Source organism: Dryas octopetala, chromosome 2, assembly GCF_963921425.1.
Source record: "Dryas octopetala chromosome 2, drDryOcto1.1, whole genome shotgun sequence".
In the NCBI taxonomy this organism is placed as follows: domain Eukaryota; kingdom Viridiplantae; phylum Streptophyta; class Magnoliopsida; order Rosales; family Rosaceae; genus Dryas; species Dryas octopetala.
In genome coordinates, this window is record NC_141367.1 from 18,917,534 (window position 1) to 18,940,170 (window position 22,637).

The following is a 22,637-nucleotide window of genomic DNA, read 5'->3' on the forward strand; positions in this document are numbered from 1 at the left end:
AGTGCATCGATCTTATTTGCACCTGAATGATTTGAATTTGACAGATATTCTTAATAATAGAATGGATGAGTATACATGACCTGGGAAAAATAGTTGGCTTTTGAATGTTTGAAACTAAGATGAAATCTAATTGTACCGTAGGTCGAATACAAACAAAAATACTAGGATTAAGTGTATATTATTCTGTTTGAAATAGAAGGAAAAGAAAAAGATCATGACAGAGACTTTTAGCTACAATTCAAAATAGCATGACCAAGAAAATGAACCAAATTGATAAAAATCTTTGTATTGTATACACAGGATTAGGAACAAGCCAAAGGGGTGGTCGATCAATCCTCGGTTACCATATTGATAAACTGGCTTCACAACTTTATATTTTAAGCTGTATACTCCATCGGTGGGCACTTATTACAGTTTGAAACATAGGCAACTAACTTATAGTTACTTAGCAACTAGAAACAACAATATAATTTATAAGCTCATCTTCTCCCAATAATATAATTTATATTCCAGAATTCAAGCTCTTAATTTTGGAGTTCAATTTCTTTCTCTAAATGGTTATGTTGGGCAAGCAGCCATCCCATATATGTTTTATTATTCACTCTGCCTGTTTTCTAACAACTGTAATTATCAAATATATTGACAAAGATGTAAACAGCAACAGAAAGGACAATATATTGAGCATTTATCTTAAGCAATTTCTGTATTTCAGACACGCACAATTGGTGATTCTCTTACCATGTTCCATTATGAATTCTGATGTGTGTGCATGCATGCGTGTAAATATTGTTTGTAAATATGGTCTCCCCTGCTATGGAGAGAGCAGAAGTTAAAAACTCACTGAAACGACACCGTTTCCACATGTTGCGTAAAGCAAAAGGCGAAGTCGAACTTGAGGTTCCAACTTCCAAGTTGTTTTGGGTATTCGAAACGCACCGTATAGCTACTTCCCTAAACCAACCATTTTATTTGGCCAAAAAACAAAAAAAACCAACCATTTTAGGAATAACTGTATATTTCCTACTACTACTTGGAAAACCTTGTCCGACTAGGACTGGGATAATGAAACTCACACTATTTATAAGGGGCTGTGCATAGTACCTTTCACACAAATTTTCACTCACCTACATTTTTATTCTTTCTCACTAAATTCGATCCCTTTCTCTTTTACTCCCTGCTCTCTTTAGTTAATTAGTCATGGCTTTTGGAAAGAGCACACTCATTATTTTATTGGTGACAATTATGGCTTTGTGTGGTGGTTGTTGTGGTGGTGTTGTTTACAAAGTTGGTGATTCTTATGGATGGACTTTTAGAGGGCATGTCGATTACAACAAGTGGGCTTCAACGAAAGATTTTCATGTCGGCGACACTCTAATTTTTTCTTACAACAATCAATTCCATAGTGTCATGCAAGTTACTGACCAAGATTTTCGATCTTGCAACACTACATCTACTATTGCAGTCTATACTTAAAAGGCCTGGTCATTTTTACGTTGTTTGCGGTACTCCTGGCCATTGTCAAGTTGGACAAAAGATTGATGTCAAGGTCTCCCTACCTTTAACAAGTCCAACTCCATTACCTTCAGCCTCTCATCCTCCAGATTCGCCAAGCTTAGTTATAAGCAATTTTGCTCTACTTCTCCAATCATCGAATCTTGGATTGGCTGTCACCATCGTCGTGTTATGTCTTCTCGGTTTCGGATTTTAGAGATACTTCAAAATGTTTTAAGAATGTTTGTTGTTGATTTTTTCTTTTTTTTTTGGTAATTATATAGGATGTTTGGTGCATTGGATATTAATCATAATCTATTTATCCCATCAAACTCAGCAAGCCTCATGTCATGCATGGATCGACAATATATTTGACATGGTCATTCGAATGCCACAAACCCACCTTCTCTATATTGTAATTACTAATTACTTTAGAAAACCATAACAATACACTTATTTATAATTTTTTCTTGGAGGAAAGAATTTATTCAAAGTCATAAGTTCTACAAAAGAAAACATTATATGATTAAGAATAATGCTATATTTACCACATTCTTATACCATATTTTTATACCGTTTTACGTGTCATTATTTTATTGGACAAAGTTTTTCTTTTTCTTTTTGTTTTTATTTTTTAGTGTCCAATGTATGAATGCCATGTAAGTTGCCATATAAGGTGGTATGAAATTATAGTATAAAAATATGGGATGTCTAGCACTACTGAAAATATTTTTTACTTTGTCAACCAGAAGTTTACTTCTATTTTGAGTTTAAAAGATCATTATGGATTATGAAAAAAAATCAAAATAATAATTCGACTATATATTGTTGGATCGAATCTAATGGTGGTCTTTAATCTTAATAAAATCAAACTAATTTTTCATTCATAAACGCTGACATGCTTAGCCAAAAAAAAACATAAACTTCTTTGACTTGTTGCTTTTTTACTTAAATCTCCATTCTAATCACTTGGTTCCTATTGATTACAAAAATACATGGTCACCAATCGTTTGCATCAAAATTCAATGTTAGAGGTTGTATCCAAAGAGTAAAATACGTTATTAATTGGCATTTAAATGTCAACTACTAAATTTTGATCCAATTAACCGCTCCCAACCAAGGAGTTATATCCTTATATAAATAAAGTCTTCCATCTTGGAAGGAGTTCATGGTAACTAATGTTGACCTAGTGATCAACACTTTGTAAAATCTAGTGTCATGTTTGCTCGTCGCACAACAAACCTTATGATTTATGAATGATGAGTCCTCTATCTGACAGATTGTTGATTCCGATCACAAAACTGTATTTATCTCAATCATAGAGGCATGTATGTACGTATGTGGCTTGAATTGTTCACAAGATTTGGGCAATCAGATGAAAATCCTAAAAAAGAGGAAAATTGTTGATGGCATTTCATTCTTTGAATGAGAGAACAAAATTAATTGGAGATCATATGATGGGTTTAACATTTGGAACTCCCACTAGAACCATAATTATTAATTACCACAAGGCTAGAATCCCACGTTGAAAATAAATTAAATGACTCAATTCTATGCTAGACTTTATTATCGTCGAGCCTTGTAGCGTGAGTTTTTAACTAAACATGATATTCAAGTGATTGGTTGTATGTGGCGACAAGCTAGTGGACAAAGTAGTCGTAGTCTTCTCTTCAAACAAACGTCTTCATCTTCACCACTCACTCACATCCACATTCTCATTCTCCATCATATGAAAATAACATAGGGGATGACAATAAACAAATTTTCATTCTGATATACTCTGAAAACTTGTTGTCCAATCCTAAGGATAAAGTTGTTTGCAAATGCATCAAAATGGGCGCTCTCGGTGAAGCAAAAAACAGATCGATTCGATCAAAACCGTGAGCGGCAGGATTCGAACCTGCGCGGGCAGAGCCCACATGATTTCTAGTCATGCCCGATAACCACTCCGGCACGCCCACTTTCCTGGCAGTTCGGCTTTCCAATAACACCTTAAACGTAAAAGGGCCTACAGGGTCGGCTTGTAAGGTTGAGTGACCCGAGTCCGAGTCCATATGCCGGACCTAATGGAGCCAAAGTTTCGTTTAAGCTTGGTTCTTTCCGGTCTTCATTTTTTAGTTTTGGTCTGAAGTCTTCATTCTTTTAGCTGTAAGAGCAACTCTGGCAAACTCTTCAGCTCTGGCTCCATGGCTAAAATAGCGAGCCTGAACTAAAAGCTTTACTTCTGGAAGCACAAGTAAATGTTTTTTGTTTTTTGGTCGAAATAAGTGTTTTCATTTTTATTTTTTTGGGTTTACATTTTGTTGGGTGCTGCTTGTATTGCATAAAATACCCTTTTTCATTTTGACTGTGCTTCTGTGAAAATTGATCGAGGCTGCCTATAAAGTATAAAGTTGTTTTGATGAGTTATTTCAGTTGGCGCAAATATATGTTGCATGCTTTTTGGGTGCAATTGGAAATGGGTTTTGTGCTTCTGTTCTGGCTGTACAGCCTGTACACTTGTACAGGGATTGCTTAAACTGGTTTTACCTGCTTTGAAAAATTGAATGATTTGGTTACAGATAGAGGGGGCAAAACATAATGAACAAGGAAAAGTTTTGACTTTTTAGGTATAAATGACTCCAATCTTTCATGTGGAGTTAATCCCAAATAGAGCCTCATGGTGATAATATAATTTCCAGAGAGTATCACAAAACTAATAAAGCCAAGTTTGTTTACATTGCAAATAAAGACCAAAAGAGTGGACAAGAGAACAACAAAGCCCACAAATTATTAAACAGGTAGACCTGAAGACTGGGATCCAAATGAACCAAGTGAAAGAAGAATCCTTAAACAAAAAGTCTGTCTAAATTTAACAATAGACCAAATGCCTTTTTAGGTAAACACTTAGCATGTGCAATGGTGATCAATTGGCAATTCAATTGGCATTTATTGACAATTTGAAACAAAAATAGTTTGTAATGGGGTGTCAATTGGCAATAGATGAATTGACATGATAATTGATAGGTCAAAAAATTAACTTGCCAATTGCCAATTAATCTAGAGTTGCAACAAAAAAGTGGAGGGATCCACCATGGAAAAAAGTGAAAGAAGGAGAGTGATTGTGTCATATATGTGACTTGGTGTATCAATGTTTTTTTTTGCCATGAATTATATATGGTTTTATAACTTTTATTATATGAATTAATGTATCAATGTTTTATAATATGAATTATGGTTTTTTATTAATATGGTTATTTTATAGTTTATAATATAAAATAGAGAAATTTAAATTTGGGTTTTAATTTAAATTATTAAAAAATATTAAATATTGGGCTCATTTTAAAGATCTCATTGAGATAATTTCAATGGTATAATTTTTAAAATAAATAAGTTTATAAATTTTAATTTGTAAGAGAATATACAAAAAATATTAAAAAATATATAGCTATTGATCGACTTAAACCATTGCAACAAAATAGATTTGTGTCAAGTCAATAATTGAAAAAAGAGGTCAATAGACTTGTATTGAATTGCCTATTGACCTCAACCATTGCACATGCTCAATGGAAAACCAGCCCTTTTCAGGTTGATGGGTTCTAAGACCAAACATATGTGTCAAACATGATCAAACAGTTGGTGTCCTAAATATTGGTTGATTGTATGAGCTAGTCACATGGACTTCCATGTCATTGTCTGTATCATGACCAGAAAATGTGGAAGAGGTGTCTAATGGACATTGAACATTAGCTCAAGATGGAAGCCCTTCCTTTAGCTTAGACTTCTAGGCACATTTCTTTAACCATAGGTTAGGGTGTCACAGGTATTCAGTAACTAGTTGGTCTAGCCAAGTTTCACCCTTCATGGACACCTGGGAGTTCACTGTATGCTTTCTGCATTGTGTGAGGGAATCAACCTCTTTTGTGAACGACTACTATACTTCAGATGAGGCTTGAGTTGATGTGCACAATTGCACATCAACCTCTAAGAAAATAAATAAAATAAATGGTGATTTTGATATTAGTCCATCAAATTGTTTTTTTTTTTTTTAGCACAGGGAAGGAGGGAGGGTTCGAACCCGGGGTGTGCAGGGAGAGCTGCTGTCCTCGACGACAAATAGGCCAACTCCATTTCACCTTTTTTTTTTTTTGCTTTATTACACTTTACCCACTTGAACTTTGAATTCTTAAAAACATAAAAGTTTTCAAAGTTTTGAAGGCTCATCTAAACCTTTGGCACAAGATGGAACAAATAAATTAAAGAAAGAATCTTGGCTTTTGAGAAGATGACGTCGGAGCTTCCTGAGTCAATTTGTTAGGAATTTTCTAGCTGTTTAACTCACACAATACTACAATCACACAATTAAAACACACACAAATGGACACAAAGATTTATAGTGGTTCGGCTAAACTGCCTACATCCACTTGGAGCACACACTTTCACTATTTCTGAGAATTTACAAAGAGGAGGAGTGGCTCTCTCTGCACACTCAATACTCTCAGACTCTCTTGTTTTTCTATCTACTTCTATGGCCTTCATCAAAGCCTCTTTATATAGGCATGCAGGGGAGGAGGCCATTTAGTCAAGGCTCCAACCACCACTGTCAATCACATTTAATAATGGGTTGAAAGCATGCACCGGCCTACTGGAAATGGCTAGGAGTTTCAACAATTCCAACTCTGCCAAATAACTTTGTCTCCACATTGATAACACAATTCTCGTACCTGGAAGGATGATGATGATGATGTGGCTACTGATGATGTACCCTCCCACTCAAGGCCTTTCCTTCTTTATCTTGGGATGTTTCCTAAAGGAGAATAACTTGCTTGTCCCCGTTGTAGGGGACGTGGCATCACTGACAAGACAGAGACAGAGACAAAGAGGAGAGAAAGAGAAAGAGGAGAGAGGGAGAGAGGGAGAGATGCTCCTCTTCATTTCATTCTCACTTCATTGGCACTCCACATTGGATCGATGGCTCCACAAGTTATTCAGGAAAGGTAAAATTTCTGCTCTGCACAGAATTTTACTTCCTTTGTGTTGCTTCTTTCTTCTAGGCCCCTATATATACAAAAGAAAATCCTTTTGTTTTTGTGCACTACTTTTTTTTTTTATTTGTTCCAGGTGGATGTATGGACTCTTGGTGTTTCTGCAATTGAAATGGTATGCCAGCATGTAATTGTTCTTCAATTCTGTGGAAAATTTAAGAGGTGGCTGCTTGTGAGTGTTTTTTTATTTCTTTTCCCTTTTTTCTTGTGGCAGGAGGATTAAATGTATATTGTTCTTATATATTGAAATAAAAGGAAGATAAAAAAGTTATGAGTCAGAGTTTTAGTTAAACATCGAAACTCTTTCCCTCAAAAGAGCTTTGTTGGCAATTGACCGGGTCTCAAGGATATGGATCTAACAGCCTCGCCTAATAATAAGCATAGACAAAATGAGAGTAATTTGTGAATTCCTTGCTTTCCTACCCTCCATTGCAAAACCCTTTGGAGTTTTTTGTGGCAACATTGGGTTGATGTGGTGGCGGTTGCAACCGGAGTAGTGGGCGGTTGATGGTGGTGTCAATAGCTGTGGGACATGGAAGGTGGACGTACGGGACGGAAAGTGATGGTGGTAGCAGATCCGACCCCAGAGTCAACAGGTGCACTCCAATATGCACTTTCTCAACAGGTGGCTGAGAATGATGAGTTGATCCTCATTCATGTTGAAAACCCTAGTTCATGGAAAAACACACTCACAATGTTCCTTAGAAAACCTAACCTCCCTTTAGGCCCTGCCACCACAACCTTTGAAGCAATACTAGGGGAGGTGGATTTTCTTGAAGAAATGAACAAGGCATGCAAGCTTGCACAACCAATACTACGCGTGCACGTGGAGAAGGTGGCAATGGAACAAGGCAAGGACAAAGCAACCACTATTCTTGATCAATGCAAGGTTCTTGGGGTCGATGTCCTAGTTGTAGGGCAACGAATAAAGACTCTTGCTACAGTAATTTTAGGGTGAGTTTTCTCATAAACATTCTAGTGAGATTGCATGCATGCACAATGACATGGATCCTCTATTTATCGTGGCACTTCCGCATTGCTTGACTTTCAATTCCGAGTCTTACATTATAAATCCTAAGATTTGTGCCATGAATATATCTCGGACTTTCTCACCAAGTAAAAAAGAAACCAAATATGATTAGCCAAAATGAACCTGTTTAGCTGCTTTTCCTAGAATGATCTATGTTTGCAAATGAATATCCTTTTCAATGAACATTTTGAAACCTTTAAAAAAGGAAAACAGAAATGCCTGTCTCCTAAAACAGAAGAAAATGATGATAGCTTTTATCCTTTTCTTTTTTTGCTGTGATAAATGCTGATAGTTTCTTGAAGGAGCCATCAAACTTTTTGTTTTAGGTCCAACAGTTCTATTGAGATTTGACATAGAAAAACAGATTCAGCTTGAATTACTTGCTAATTCTTTCTGGTATATGTTTTATACCACTTACAGATACACGCGAGGGATGAAACCAATAGACACAGCAGAGTATTTGATTGATAACAGCAAGTGCACATGTGTTGGAGTACAGAAAAAGGGCCAAAACGGAGGCTACCTTCTCAATACAAAAACCCACAAGAATTTCTGGCTTCTAGCATAAACACTCAAATCACCTGAGGATCACTCTTGCTTCATACTTTTTTTCTTGCCTAAATCTGTTGTATTAGTTTAATGATGTATCAATTGTTGGGACAGCAGGAACAGATCAAGTTAACAACTTCCATTTGCTAAATCAGCTCACTGCTAGATTTAGCGAGCGTGATAGTCTTCTGTGTTGTTTTCTCTTGGTTAAGGAGTCAACCATTTGTATGATATTCTTCAATTCCAATATTGCCAAAAATTTTGGCTGTACATATTTAACAATGAGGGCTCCTGAAAGCCAATATGAAAGTGTGGCAGTAGAACCAAAATAATGAGCAGCAACAGAGGACAATTGATACCTTACATCATTAGATTTCATTTTCTCCTCAACCAAAAAGGAACATGCATAAAATTGATATCTTCACCTTCGTACTAGTCATATATGAGTTTGTTTTCAGGACTTAATAAAAATTGGTAGCTCATCATTATTCAAACGTTTAAAATGATAATCAAGGACAATGATGAATGCCAAACCAAATTGAAATTATCAAGTATCATGTTCAATCGCTTGATGTGCCTTAAATTAAATTCACCAGTGTTTACAAAGACAGCAATTCTTTAAAAATATTGGATAATTTTTGGAGGTTCTTAATATTTTTCTTTTTCTTGCTAGAAAATTTGACATTTATCTTGATAACTACAAGTGTAGAAGTCTGGAACATACAAACATCTTATTTCTTTCCACCTCCGCAGCTGAATAGGAACCTTTCAACCAACTTTTAGGTTATGACAAATGGAAACTCGATCCTTGCAGCCAACTAATTCAAATTGCATGTAACATGCAGATGCACCACCAAAACGAGTTTTCGTTTTAGATCAAAAGAGTCGGAAGCCTCTACATCTACAATCTGCTTGCGCAACAGAGTACCAGAAAATTTGTAATATAGCAAAATCCCAAATGTGAAGTATAATGAATTGGGTAGAATGGAGAAAAATGGCGTAAATAGCAATTAAATATATTACCAATACCAACAAAATTTCACCTCCGGGGCGACAAACACAATGAGTGGAGCAACAGAACAAAAACAAAATTGTTGCACCCACTGCTACTACAATTGCATGCATATACAAGCTTCTGGAATACCAACCATCTCTCCATTTCTCTAAAAAGAGGTACCTTGTACAAAAAGAAACAGCAGATTTATGGACAAACGGCTGCTCCTTCCAAGGAAACATTGGATGTGCCAAAATTCCTATGTTTACCATCAGCCACATTGGCTAGATGGAATCCTTGATTAGGTAGCTGATTGATGAGAAGAGTCTCCAATTGGCAAGCCAAGCTCTTCCCTGGGACAGTGAAATAAAGGAAATTGGCTTTCTGCATTCCTTCCTTTGAACGATGTGCGCGGACTCGGCCCTCCATATCATCCGTCTAATGACAACAATTTGTAGATGCATTAGATTGTCATATTTAGCATAAGAAAACATATATAATAAACAGGAGCCTAACGCCACCATTTTTCAGCCAATTTGAAACGAACCCTTATAAGCGTGGAGTAATAGACCAACCTTGATACTAAAATTCATGACCACTTTTTTTGAGTTTGAACCCAGAAATAACTGAACAAAAAGTTATGTCAAAGAAAATGTACCTGTCCGACATACAGTTTCTTATCAGGTCTGAACATCACATATACACATGAAGCACCTATGGTTGACGGAGGTGGCTGTTCCCTGGCAGCAATTGGAACACAATGTATCTCAGTAAGCTCTGATTTCTTTTTGCAAATCACAGTGATTGCACTCTCAACCTCCTTCTGTAAGACTTTCATTCTGTTCGTTGATCCTGTCTTATGGACAGCTTCAACTTTAGCACTACTTGATTGAGAATGGAATCTATCATCATTGTTAAAACCTGTGGAACAGTACTGTTCCAGTTTTGTGTCAATCTTTCCTGGAAACTCCTTGTTTGCATAAACTGAACGATACAGGTCTTCAGCTCTTTCGATTATTGTTTCGGGAATTCCTTCCCTCTTAGCCGTTTCAAATGCAAGGCTTTCACTACAAATCCCATCCATCAACTTCCAGGTTGGTTTTGTTTGGCCATCAACATATACAGTTCCCATTGCTTTGTATACAGTGTTCTTTGTATTAAGAGGCAAATTAAATATCCCATGCAAGTGAGTAGATATGATACCTAGACAACCTATTGTATCAAGAGTTTCAACAATACTACCAGCAATACATGTACCCTTTGCTGTTTCTGTTCCTCGGCAAATTTCATCTACAAGCACGAGGCTTCTTTTAGTGGCTCCAGAAACAATAGACCGAATTTCTGACATTTCCACCTGACACATTGAAACTGAGTACGATGAACAGTGTGTACAACTGCAACAATTAAGTTAGATGAAATGTTCTGATGCTAGCCTGGATGGGAATCAGATGACTACATACTTATAGGGAATAAGCAAGATTCAAATCAAACAAAATGCCAAGGACACATTGCTTTTAGATTATTTCATATTTTCTCCCAAACAATGTGATGTGGAAGATGGAAGAACGAGGGAGTAAGAGAGAGAGAGAGGTGATACCGGACCTGGAAGGAACTTTTCCCATCAGCAGGGCTATCATAAGATTTCATGTGAAGCATAATAGAATCAAAATGAGGAATCAAGGCTGACTCTGCAGGAACCATAAATCCACATATTCCAAGTAACGCAGCAGCACATATTGATCGTAGCAAACTGGATTTACCACCACCATTTGGTCCAGTCAAAAGGAACAATGATTGCATATCAACAGTGTTATTTACAGCACTGCCCTCTGCTACATCCAACCAGTACGGCGATAGACCAACTATCTTCATCCCATATTCTCCATTCAATGGTTTTACATCCTGCGTTCAATGCATTAACATATAAGACACTACAACATCGTTAAAGACCATAGATGAAACATCGGAACAAATGGAAACTAGAAATTTCAAAAACTATGGCTAAAAGGAGTACATAATTTACTTCCCACATTGGTTTATTGAATACTACCTTAGACGTACATGACTCTCCAAGGGTGGGAAAAACCCATTTCCTTCTTCTCCCTTCACTGCAATATACCAATTACACAAAGTTAGAGTACAATGCATATCATTATGAACTAGTGTAGATTGAACAAGACAGTACTTCGAGTATAAAGATGTGAGTATAGAAACATGGCCAAATACAAAATGTGTGAAAATTTAAAGAAATAGGTACTAAAAACATAACATGGATAATGTTCTTACTGTTGGTCAGTTATTAACTAACAACTTGGGGATTGATAAAAGCTTCACTTAATTTTAGGCTGAACTTCTTAAGTAATAATTTCCATAAGAACTTTCAACCTATATTATACATTTAACAAGACTGAAGTACACCAACCTCCCGATGTCTAGTGAAATTACAAAACTGACTTCATTGCAACAAGGGAGCAAATGTAATATCTGAAAATTGGAATAAGTTTCGGTAATTTCATGAAATCAAATGGGAGATCTGTGTAACTTACGCTTAATTCAATCAAAGGATCCTAAAATTTACTAAACTATAAGGAAGAGGTTTCTGTAATTTTACAAAACCACATGTCTGCTCAGTTAATAAATTGTGAAAACTGGTATGATATTTACCAACCCAGAAAAGTAGAATATAATAATACAAACATACCATAGATGCAGAGATATCACTATATATTTGTCAAACCAACCATCTAACGATGAAGGATAACATTGATTATTGTTACAGATTATAGTAGTAATGTTAAAAAGCTTAATAAAGTCATAATACCCAACCTCACATGAGCAAATAATGCCTTTGCAATAACTAGAAGCATTGAGGCAAAGACAAGGATATTGATCTTTTCTTGTAAATCAGAAGAAAGTCCCCTCAACAATTCCAATACCCTTGTTTTTGCCTTGGAGCCTGCCTCATGGTACCTACAACAGAAAAAAAAAAAAAAAAAAAAAAAGAAGAAGTAACTATACTAGACATCGAAGTCAAAACATAAAAAACTAATAGAAGAAATAAAAAGTGTGTTAAATTGAAGAGGTATGGAAAGAATTCCATGAATACATAGCATCAGGGAAAATAGCACACCTTGTTAAAGCATCCTCCACTTTCATTGTGGTAAACCACTCTTCTCCAACCTTTCTACCTTTTGAATCTAGAGCAGGTTTAAGCTGTTTAATTTGTTCTTCCCCTGGGGTACCAGCCCAAACAGAAGGCGCAAACCGTTTTCCCTTAAACCAAACAGCTTCATGCTCCCGTGCATATAATATTTCTCCTTTTGGGCCTCCAAGTGGAGCAGTGATAGCCTTTATTCTACAAATAATGGGCAGGAAATCTTCAGTAACCTGCACAATTTTAAATCCAAGTGAAATAAACATATGTACATGAACACATAAAAGAATATAGGAACAAAAAAACAAATATGTACTTTTTTCAAATGAAAGATCACCAGATCATATATCTGAATAGACGGAGTCAGTAACAGAATGTTGCAAGTATAAACAATCTATAAAAGAGATCTGAGGTTGTCCAGTCAAACTTAAAATCAACAGCAGAACCATCATCCAGGAAGAAGCCCATTATGTTTCGGTGTAATTATTAGCTGGGAGAAGGGGAGTAAGAAGTTTAGGCTTGGAAGTGCATGAAAATTTGGACTACATTATCATCGAGGGTATATGCAGATGAAGGAATGTAAATCTCATAGACAACCAATAAAAAAAACAAAAAGGAAAAGAGATAGCTACACCCAACAAAATTACCAAGAAAAAAATGCTTATAATTGGGAAAACAAAGGTTGAAATTTGAATGCAGTGTGTTCTTGTAGGACATTATACAATTTAAAAAGAAATTTTCAGACATTCAACAATGTCCAGAAAAGTTGAATGCTGAAGACCTACTGCAAGAGATAAAGCCTCAGCAGCCTTTTCCACTTCTGCAAATGCTTCCTCTATATGGATTCTCTTTATACGACCTTTCCATGAAGACTCCATATCCTCAAAAAAATCACTAGGAACAACAGGGAAGGAACTAGGTTTTTGATCATGTTCACCATCTAGGGAGATCATTTCACCAATTCTACCTGAAGCGCTTTCACATTCATTAACCTGGCCAAAAATGGACTAGCGTCATATGCATAGAAAACAAACAGAGAAGACATAGACAAGCCATGCTTGAGAATTAGACCCATCTCGTTAGATTGAAATCTAATAAGTTTATAATCCTCCAATCACCAAATAGTGTGTCAAGTGCTTCTGAAATTGCAAAAATGGAAGACATACCAAAGCCTTCAAAAGATGCATGCTTTTTATAGAAATTAGCAACTAAATTTATGATTATAAAATATAATAAACAAAAAACTAAGACCTTCATAAAGAATACAACAAAAATCATAGATACGTAAGTACACATTGAGGCTCGAACAGCAAACATTTCATGAACAAAAAATCTCTAGTTCTCACAAATCAAATGCATCCAGTTTGAAAATTGCTTATTGATTAACTCATAACGCAATTAATTATATTTTTCTTTTGTCAAGAAGTGGACATTAAAAAAGAAAGAAAAGGAAAACAGTAAACTAACTCAACCAAATGGCTCTACTTACAAATGTCTCGAAGTCAATTTTCAACCCAGTAGCCACCCATGTAGGATCCATCAACAACTTGAGGATTTCACTAAGCTCAGGATTTTTATTCATGTGCATTATTTCATCAAGAACATTTTTAATTCTGCAAAACTCAATATGATTGGCCTCCCTCATTTCAAGAAGCTTCACCAGCTGTGGAACATACAGCAAGTCAGGAATTATAGACTGCAGTACGACAAGACAAATGTGTGCCACTTCTATATAAATGCATAGACGGGTGTTTGTGTCTAGACATGTATGCATAATTGCTAAAGCATCCATGTACTCATGCAGCAAATGAAACAAACCAAAATTGCTTGACCATACATATGGGGCAAAAATCCGTATACTCACTAAATTTAAACTCCACAGTTTAATAATAGTTAACAGGCTATGCGGGAAAAAACACCAAAAAGGTGATAACAAAATAAAAATAGAAGTATTACAACCAGCAGAAGATCAATTGATGCAAAGCAAAAGAGTTATTCTTAACAATCACCTCTTGATCTCATGATAGAAATTGTAACACATAAATGGTAAAAGACTGACGTCTGACTGGGGACAAGATTGTTATGTTCAAATCTAAGTCATTAACAAGGTTAGAATACAACCTTTGCAGGTGAAACACAAGTAAACTCAGGAATCGAGCACGTAATCTTGCTCATATGTCTGCACGTTTCTGGTTAAAAAAATACAACTTGTCAGAAGTTTTCATTAAACAATAAAAAAAATAATATAAAAAAAAAAAATAGAGATGGCACTCCATACAGGTAAAATATAACATGTTGAATTGCTATTAGAACGTGCAGGCTGGGGAACAAAATACTGTAATTAGTAAATTATAAAAAATTAGATCATTTACAACCTTACGGACAGCTTATACGTGAATTACGCAGGTTAGTGGCTCTTACTTCTTTGACACTTTTCACTTCCAAACCTTTTTACATGGAACTCACCATCCATATACTATAGAGAAAAGTGCACCATTAGTTATTAAAACTCTGTTGTTTTATTGATTTCACCCCACCCTTCTTTAAACTATATCATACAAATCATGACCATTTTATCAAGTCTTATTGCACAGTCAAATGGATCCTAAAGCATACCAATAGTAACCCAAATTCTCATTACTGGAGAGTTCACCAAATTAAACGACCCTACTCACTCACTCTCTCTCTCGCTCTCGCTTGCTCTCTTTCTCTCTCTCTCTCTCTCTCTCTCTCTCTCTCTCTCTCTCTCTCTATAGATCTTATTTTATTTTTTCATGGTATTTTCTTCGTCTCTATAATTAAAGTTCTAAGAATATTTATAATTAGTTAAGAAACAAAATCTGTAATGAGCCATTCAAAAAGTTCCATCAATCATGTCCTAGTTTAAAACGCTCTAAACATTATGGACATCCAGAAACAGTATGTAAGAGTACAATTTAAAGTCAACCTAACAATCAAAAAAAAATCCCACTTTATTAACTAAGATCAAAGAGTGAGCCTTAAGGGGAAAAAAACTCGGAATTCTATAATCTAATGCTGGACCAATACAAAAAGTATATCATATATCCCAACTCACCTTGAATTGTGGATGATATATCATAGGCAGGAGGATTAAGAAGAAGATCTCTAACATACCTGAGAAATCCAAAACTAATAAATCTAAGGAACAAAGAATTATGAAAACATGTACACACACAGCCGCACAAGTGTACTTTATCATATTATGAGAATGTACATTGAAAAGGACTGAAAGAGTAAAAAGGAAATTTGGAGGACTGTCATAGTATGAAAACATAATTCAGTCGTGATATAAAATGATCAAATAGTGGTGATACACACACAGACACAAAAGAAACAAGCTTGCACACACATACAGCCCCATTGTATTGGATCTAAAGATACTGTCTTGAATAAACTGAAACGAAAAAACATACAAATTATACTCACAATACAGGTAGGCCTGTGCAGTTTGAAGGAAGCAACACCTTCAACAAACAAGGTATACCCTCAGTGGGTATGGTACCTGGAAGTATACAAGACAGAAATTAACATGACTTAACTTGAGAATGACTTCATATCATGAAAATGAAAATAAAATGTCCAATACAATTAGACCAACCAATTTGAGTCGCTGTCCCTAGGGTTAAAGGCTGGGGTCTGTTTTCTGAAGACACAGTGACATTCCTAAATGTAACTTCATCATCGAGACCATAAAGATCTTTAACCTGAGAGCATTGAAAGATAGATATAAATATATAAAACATACATTTATTAAAAGAATTTATCTGATATAATATGCTAGTGAACAAAAAGTAGAATAAGCAATAAGATCTCTAGATATGTTAACCTTAGACAAAAGCTCAGTGACAGGATTGCTTTCAAACCATTCAAAATGTCTACCACTACATTCTCCCCACAGTAGGCCTCCCTCGCCAAATTCTCCCCAACGACATGTTCCTGTAAAGGATCCTCTAGATATAATTACAAAGCAAATAAATTACTTAAGGAATAAATATAGAAAGATATTCTAACTATATAAAGTGGTCAAAAAGAAAAATTTCATTTAATTGGTTTAGAGCAAGAAAAGATTAATCACCCAAAACTCATTTTAGATGAAATTCTTTTCCGGAAAGCATTTTCAAAGAATATGAAGGTAGACAAGCTTCAAGGTATACAATAACAGAAACACAATTCAACCAAAACTAGACACCCTCTACACAGTTTTCCCCATACTTTCACACTTAATCAAACAGGAGAACCCAACAGGCAATAAATGATGGTACTGACATTTTTCCACAAAAATTATGAAGTTTATATGAACCTGAGAAATTGTTCCTCAAAGACGTATGCAGAAATAAATGATGGTACCGACAAGTACGAAGCTTGGTAACTAAGGCCGCTTCAGTCAAACCATCCTCCGACGAATAAGTTTTCATAGTCTCCAGGACAAAGTTTATGCAATACCCTCTTGCAGAACGAGATATCCCTGCCACATATATTTTACAAATATTAATGAGCTTTCCATAGTTAATAATAGATAGTTTTATTTCCTTAAGAAAGTGACTATCATTTTAGGCACTGATTTTTTGGCATAAAATGAAGGGAAAAATTCACATCATATCAACATGAAACAAAACTCAATATGAAGCATAACTCAAATAGAGAATCTAAAAGAATATCTACTGGAACAACTTTTTGATGAAAGAAAATTTAGGGCGGTCGTACCAACAACAGGCATTGGTTCTGGAAAGTCAAGATCGTGATCAACCCCTACAAGTCCAAAGACGTAAGGACTACCAGGATGTGCATGCCTGAAATACTTAACAAAATTAGTCAGGTGCAACATATGCATGTCAAGCATTTTGAACATCAAATTCAAAAACAGAACACTGTCCCAGAAGATATAACTATACTGAACCCTAAATAACATGAAACTTTCTTTCATAAAAATATGGAGAATCATGACAACCTTTGTTTTTTATTTTCATTAAAATTCTAACGGTTTTTATAAAAACAACAATTTATTTGAATTTTCCAAGAAGCAACATTTGCGTGACATGGATAAGTCTTGAAAGGAAAACCGACCAATGAGAAGGTTCCAACATTCTAAGACAACAGTACTAAGTGTGTTGTATCAGAAGACACCATAATATGCTTCAGATTTGACAAAATCTTGTTATCCCTTTCCTCCAAATAAGCAAGAAAATAAAATAAATTTATATCAAACACTTCAAAAAAAGCCAGACAGCCAAAAAAACGTCTTATTAAGGATATATAATATATGAAACAAATAACAGATTAAATTGAAAGAATGAGTTATTGACATGTAATTACCCAGATATAAAACGACCTTTACGAGAACGAGCTTGTGTTGGACCCTGAACTTCTTCCACTATGCACTACAAGAACCAAAACATGAACATTGAACAAACTAGTCCGATAATAAAAATAAATGCTTTGACATATGCGTGCATGACAGAAAGATGACTAAATAAGGCAATGAATGCATAATACACCACTAGAGGCAATAATATCTAACAAGAATTACAGGATGAACACCCAATGAGGCATGCCTCAGTGTTTCACACATGGAAACGTACCATTTAGGCATTGAGCCTCCAGTCCATGAATGGAGCAGAAAATAATGAGGACTCAAAGGCTGAATTGCATATTCCACAGAACAGAATGGATATTTATAGAAGAATGTTAAAACTCCAATCTTGAATTTCATGAACACAATAAAATGATAAGTACAGATACTCACCACCGAAAACCCATTCCGTGTCAGATCATCCAAAGTTTGTCGAAGATTCTGGAAATCATATGCAACGAAACATCAAATAGAATAAGCACATGATTAAATACATCCTAAATAATAAATCATAGAGAAGGAATTGATTGCTAAAAAATTGACTAGGAACATTTTCCTTAGATTGGGTTGAATGACAAAAAAGAATTTGGGTTGAATGACAAAAAAGAACTTGTGTAGGCTAGCAGTGGCAGACAACAGAACAATATAAACATAGAAAGAAAGATGCAAGAGAAACAGGGATAAATTATGCTAGTACCAATTATTGAACATGATTCCCAACATAAGATCTCAGAACTAGGAAAAATAATGACACATCTGAAGGACCTCTTAAGCATCTCATATTTTTTATGCATGGTATAGTTCCCAAAGAAAAGAAAAGATTAAAAAAAAAAAAAAAAAAAGAGGAACATAAAATTCATACTTAAGTCCACACAGATGCCGCATGATTTGCTTGCTAACAAGGTCCCATGTTTCGTACACACTTATGAGCCTAAACCGCCTTCCTTTATATTTATTTAAACCACAAGCTGAACTCATCCTCTTGACTCAACCATTGGAAATCCATTCAAAACATTAAATCAAGTAATGCCATGAAAATGGCCTAGTAGGCTTTTACTAAGCAAAACATCCATTTAATTATAGACAAGTTCCTCAACATTAGGAAAGAAACTGACCAAATAAGAATGTGAGGCAGAATGAAACATAATGTAATAACTATCTGAAGTTCAAAGAATCCCAATGTAACATGCATATGAAAATAAATTTTATACCACAACCGGGCAACCAGCTCTTGGAATACTATCTGAACGAAGACCCCCAAAAGGGTTCAAACCTGCAAATTCAACCAAAATACAAGCATCTATTCCAATGGCTTCATAAAAGTCACCAACCTGAAAAATAATAAAATAAAACACTTGCTGCACCCATCATTAATGAACAATAGATAAAACATTAAAGAAAATACAAAGAGATTACAGTGAGGCAACCCAATTGTAAAGTAGAAAAAGTCTCATAAACAAATTATGAAGTAGAAAAAGCTTCTAATAACCAAGATGGCTAATTAAGAAATAGTTACATACTCTGCAGAGCAAAACTTCACGTGGAAACTTTGACTTGAACTGCAAGATCTCCCAGTTGAGTGTTCCCTCTTTTAGACTAAAACAAACAAGTTTTACTTAGTGAGCTTTACCAAGAACGAAACAATTTTTTAAGGCTTCTAAGAGAGCAGGCCATTTATTGTGTTTGTATTCATAAAACATAAAAAATTATAAAAATAAAAACCAATTAGCATGTAAATTTTTAAGAGAAGGTAACTTAAAGAATACTCTAGTATGGCAAACCCTCTTAGAGACCAGACCTTTCACGTAAGTAAGCAAATAAAGTATTTATATTGGAATTCATACCTTTGAGATGTAGAAGATTTGTTAATATGTGAAGAAACCAGAAAGAAAAAAAAAAGGGAACTTTTCTTGAACACATAGTTGCAATGCCTGTAACACCAATTCCAACCCTTTCTTTGGAAAAGTGATGAGTTGTACTCTTTAAAAGAACAGCAAGCACAACTCATGTGTATCATAAAGATACTACAATGAAAAATTTATTTAGGAGCTTCCTTTCTGTTAATTTTCATTTTTAACTTGACTCTTTATTTTCAAAATGACAGAGATAGATACTTATACTAATACAAAAACTATTAAGAATTAATTTTCAACAATTTACTTTGTCTTTAAGTCCGCCTAGAAATTGAGTCCATGCTCTGCCACTATTTTCTTTCTTAAATCCATAAATTATAAGGAAAAGAATGAGGTGAGGTGTAAGATGAGACATTTATGTACAGAAGGTAAGCATGTCATACATATCTGTCTTAACACTCCCTTGATATCAAGAAGGTTGAGGTACAAAATCCTAGGTGAACATGAATGTGAGTTGTGCAAACAGACCTACATGTTTTAAACAGCATTGAATAGGTCCGTGTAAGATGCTTCAAATTGGGTTGTTTTGACATCAAGATGTTTATAATCCAAAATAAACAAAGCTCAGTAACCTCCTGGCGTCTATCCAGGTCCACATTGGCATGGAAAAAGAGATATAGTCAACCTATGGTCAAACCTGTTAACCAGTCCTAGTCTTCTCATTTCAAACCTTCTAACCTGCACTTTTTCAGGTTTGATACTATGACCATCATTGACATTTTTGTACCCCATCCCACCCCGTGGTAAGGAAGTTAAAATTTTGAAAACTACAGTTTGGTCTTTCATGTCATCTAAGCATGCAAAAAGACTTCATAACAATAATTATAGTAAATTTTGCAAGATAAAGCTCACAGGACCAATCAATAAGAGCAGAAAAGAACAACGCATAACCCACTTAAGTCTTTTTCTTATCCTTGTTTGTTTTCTGAAGACATAAGCATACAGTTAAAATAAAAATAGGATAAATTTAGTATCATTAAGAAAGTCGTACCTCCCATTTTTTAAGTTAACATCCAAGCCTAGCAAATTGGAATACTCGAGCCTTTTAACCAGCTGGACAGTTGAAGGCTTCCTGCACATCTGCAACTTCTGCAAGTGAAAAAAACCAGGACAATGAAAGATCTTAATTGAAGATCTCAAGAAATCATTCCCAATGAAACCTGTAACAAAAGAAGAAAAACATGTCTAGTCACTTGACAAAAGGTATGAAGTAGCAAACCTCTTTCCACCACAGTATGTTAGAAAGAGACCTTTCGTCACAAAAGTTATTCAAAGCATTAAGTTTCTTGGTATCTTTTCTGCTTCCTCTTGAAGCCTTTTGATATTTGAAACAATGAATCCTCCGATACTGTCCACTAGTCATTTGTACAACAAAATCCCCCATTGTAGAAGTTAAATCACAATGGTAAAGAGCAAGAATTAAATATAAAATGCAAATTAAAGGGTTGCATAACTAACAATAGTTTTACTCTTCAACCATTTCCTATGATTAATCAAAACAACCATTTCCTAAGGCATCCATGAATCATGATTTGTTTTCTTTTATAGCAATGTTTGACAACATAAAAACGAAGTATCTTGTTGAGTAATAACTTGGGTCATTATGGTTTCAGTTTTATTTCATTGCTTCCAGATTAACTAGCTTTCAATGAAGTTACTATTTCTTTATATAAACCATTTCTTAAAGAGAATTTTCCAAATTCAAAGTACCTGGCACAGTGGCACGAATCCAACAGACAAATACCCAGAACCCGTCTTTCAAACTCCCTTTGAAAGAACCAAAGTTCACATTTTGGGAATCTTATTCCATGGAAATTTAATTCTCATGTATATATAAATGAGGCATATTCCCCACAAGTGAATAAGGGGCGTTCTTCTTACCAAAAAATAATAATAATAATAATCATAAGGCACGTTCTCTCAAGCTTCAAGACAATTTCTTTTAGAGAAATTTCAACGACCCAAGACCATATACAGCACAATAAATTCATAATATAACAAACAAACACACAAAGACATCAACAAGCATAACTTAAACAGAAAGTGATTACAGTAGCAATGGTATATATATGTATACGTGTGTGTATGTATATATGTAGAGAGAGAGAGAGAGAGAGAGAGAGTACAGGAGCATCGGAGAGGGAATTGGAGAGCTGCATTGGCGAGGAGGAGAGCGAAGAAGAAGAGCAAGAGGACGACAGCGAGGTAAACAGACGACGCCGTTTCGAGTGGCGAACCAGTACATAGCGAGCGGGGAGGTGATGACAGTGTACTATTTAACTTTTGGTTGATTTCTAGGGTTTTAGAGGAGTTTTCCCTCTCGCTAATGCCGAGCTCGGCTCTGCCTCAACTTCCCGCCAGACAGCAACGACCAAAAAGGGATTACTTGGCGACTGGACTGGACAGGACTGGACACGAGTGTGGAGGATATTTTTTTTGTCTTGGGATGTCAAAGGTTCGTGCTAATTCCTTTTTCAGTGTAATTTATTAAATAGTTAAAATTCAAAAAACTAAAAAATAAAAATAAAAATCTTATTAGGATCTGAATTTTATTTCTTTAAACCTATAAATATAGGGGCAATGAAAGAAAACTCAAATATTGTAACCGGAAAAAATAAAACAAAAACTCAAATACAAAATGGAAGAACACTAAAAGACATAAAGATGACAACAAATGCAAGTTTTTAAACTGGAAATACACCTAAAAAAAATTAAGCTAAAGAATATTACGTGCACATACACGCATCCTTCTTGTCGAGGGCTTGACAAATGTAGATGCAGCATGCATCTGCATCTGCAGTGTTTTTTGAGATGCAAATGTAAAGTCTACAGTGTTTTTTGAGATGCAAATGTAAAGACATTTGCATTTTGAGTTAATTTTGAAGTTAAATGTACATATGTATTTTGAGTTAATTTTAGAGTTATATTTGCAATTTTTAGAGCATTTTAAGCTAAATTTTTAGTTGCATATGTAGGTTGTAGTAGACTGCAGGCCTGCAGCTGTTGAGTGCTAGGCAAGCACTCGGCAAGAATTGTCGAGCGCGCGCTTAACAAGCACTCAGCAATAATTTTGTCCTACGAGATAAGTTTTGGATCGAGTAAATTAACTGT

General features: G+C 35.2%; 2 protein-coding genes and 1 non-coding gene across 6 annotated transcripts; 1 reads left to right on the forward strand and 2 right to left on the reverse strand.

Moving 5' to 3' along the window:
* Positions 1-3,370: 3,370 nt before the first annotated feature.
* On the reverse strand, positions 3,371-3,452 carry TRNAS-AGA (transfer RNA serine (anticodon AGA)). The gene has a single exon. It is a non-coding gene; the product is annotated as a tRNA-Ser (tRNA).
* Positions 3,453-6,591: 3,139 nt separating this feature from the next.
* LOC147293741 (Adenine nucleotide alpha hydrolases-like superfamily protein) lies at positions 6,592-8,113 on the forward strand. The gene is made up of 3 exons (XM_086234270.1): positions 6,592-6,630; positions 6,730-7,469; positions 7,966-8,113. Exons 2-3 carry the CDS (start codon positions 7,048-7,050, stop codon positions 8,111-8,113), a joined length of 570 nt encoding a protein of 189 aa, XP_086090396.1. The 5' UTR covers positions 6,592-6,630; positions 6,730-7,047.
* Positions 8,114-9,079: 966 nt separating this feature from the next.
* On the reverse strand, positions 9,080-21,954 carry MSH1 (MUTL protein homolog 1). Of its 4 annotated transcripts, none has more exons than XM_086230572.1 (22): positions 21,653-21,954; positions 20,746-20,881; positions 20,518-20,615; positions 19,134-19,209; positions 18,825-18,944; positions 18,007-18,054; positions 17,577-17,641; positions 16,968-17,053; positions 16,564-16,728; positions 16,090-16,199; positions 15,862-15,967; positions 15,690-15,765; positions 15,319-15,377; positions 14,364-14,431; positions 13,732-13,905; positions 13,028-13,234; positions 12,219-12,475; positions 11,915-12,058; positions 11,139-11,196; positions 10,691-10,990; positions 9,747-10,442; positions 9,080-9,526 (listed from the first exon to the last, which is right to left on the reverse strand). In XM_086230572.1, exons 1-22 carry the CDS (start codon positions 21,769-21,771, stop codon positions 9,296-9,298), a joined length of 3,399 nt encoding a protein of 1,132 aa, XP_086086698.1. In that variant the 5' UTR covers positions 21,772-21,954; the 3' UTR covers positions 9,080-9,295. The 4 variants fall into 4 exon arrangements, with proteins under 4 accessions (XP_086086698.1, XP_086086697.1, XP_086086699.1 ...); XM_086230571.1 differs by having other exon boundaries at positions 15,319-15,392; XM_086230573.1 differs by lacking the exon at positions 13,028-13,234 and having other exon boundaries at positions 15,319-15,392.
* Between the last annotated feature and the right edge of the window lie 683 nt (positions 21,955-22,637).

Excerpts from the sequence above, each read along its gene's own strand:
- LOC147293741 (XM_086234270.1), top strand. The coding sequence starts at position 7,048 with ATGGAAGGTGGACGTACGGGACGGAAAGTGATGGTGGTAGCAGATCCG. Across the intron at positions 7,470-7,965 it reads CTTGCTACAGTAATTTTAGG|ATACACGCGAGGGATGAAAC; the intron begins GTGAGTTTTCTC and ends TACCACTTACAG.
- MSH1 (XM_086230571.1), bottom strand. The coding sequence starts at position 21,771 with ATGTACTGGTTCGCCACTCGAAACGGCGTCGTCTGTTTACCTCGCTGT. Across the intron at positions 15,766-15,861 it reads AGGGACAGCGACTCAAATTG|GTACCATACCCACTGAGGGT; the intron begins GTTGGTCTAATT and ends GTATACTTCCAG. Across the intron at positions 11,197-11,914 it reads GCATTATTTGCTCATGTGAG|TGAAGGGAGAAGAAGGAAAT; the intron begins GTTGGGTATTAT and ends GGTATATTGCAG.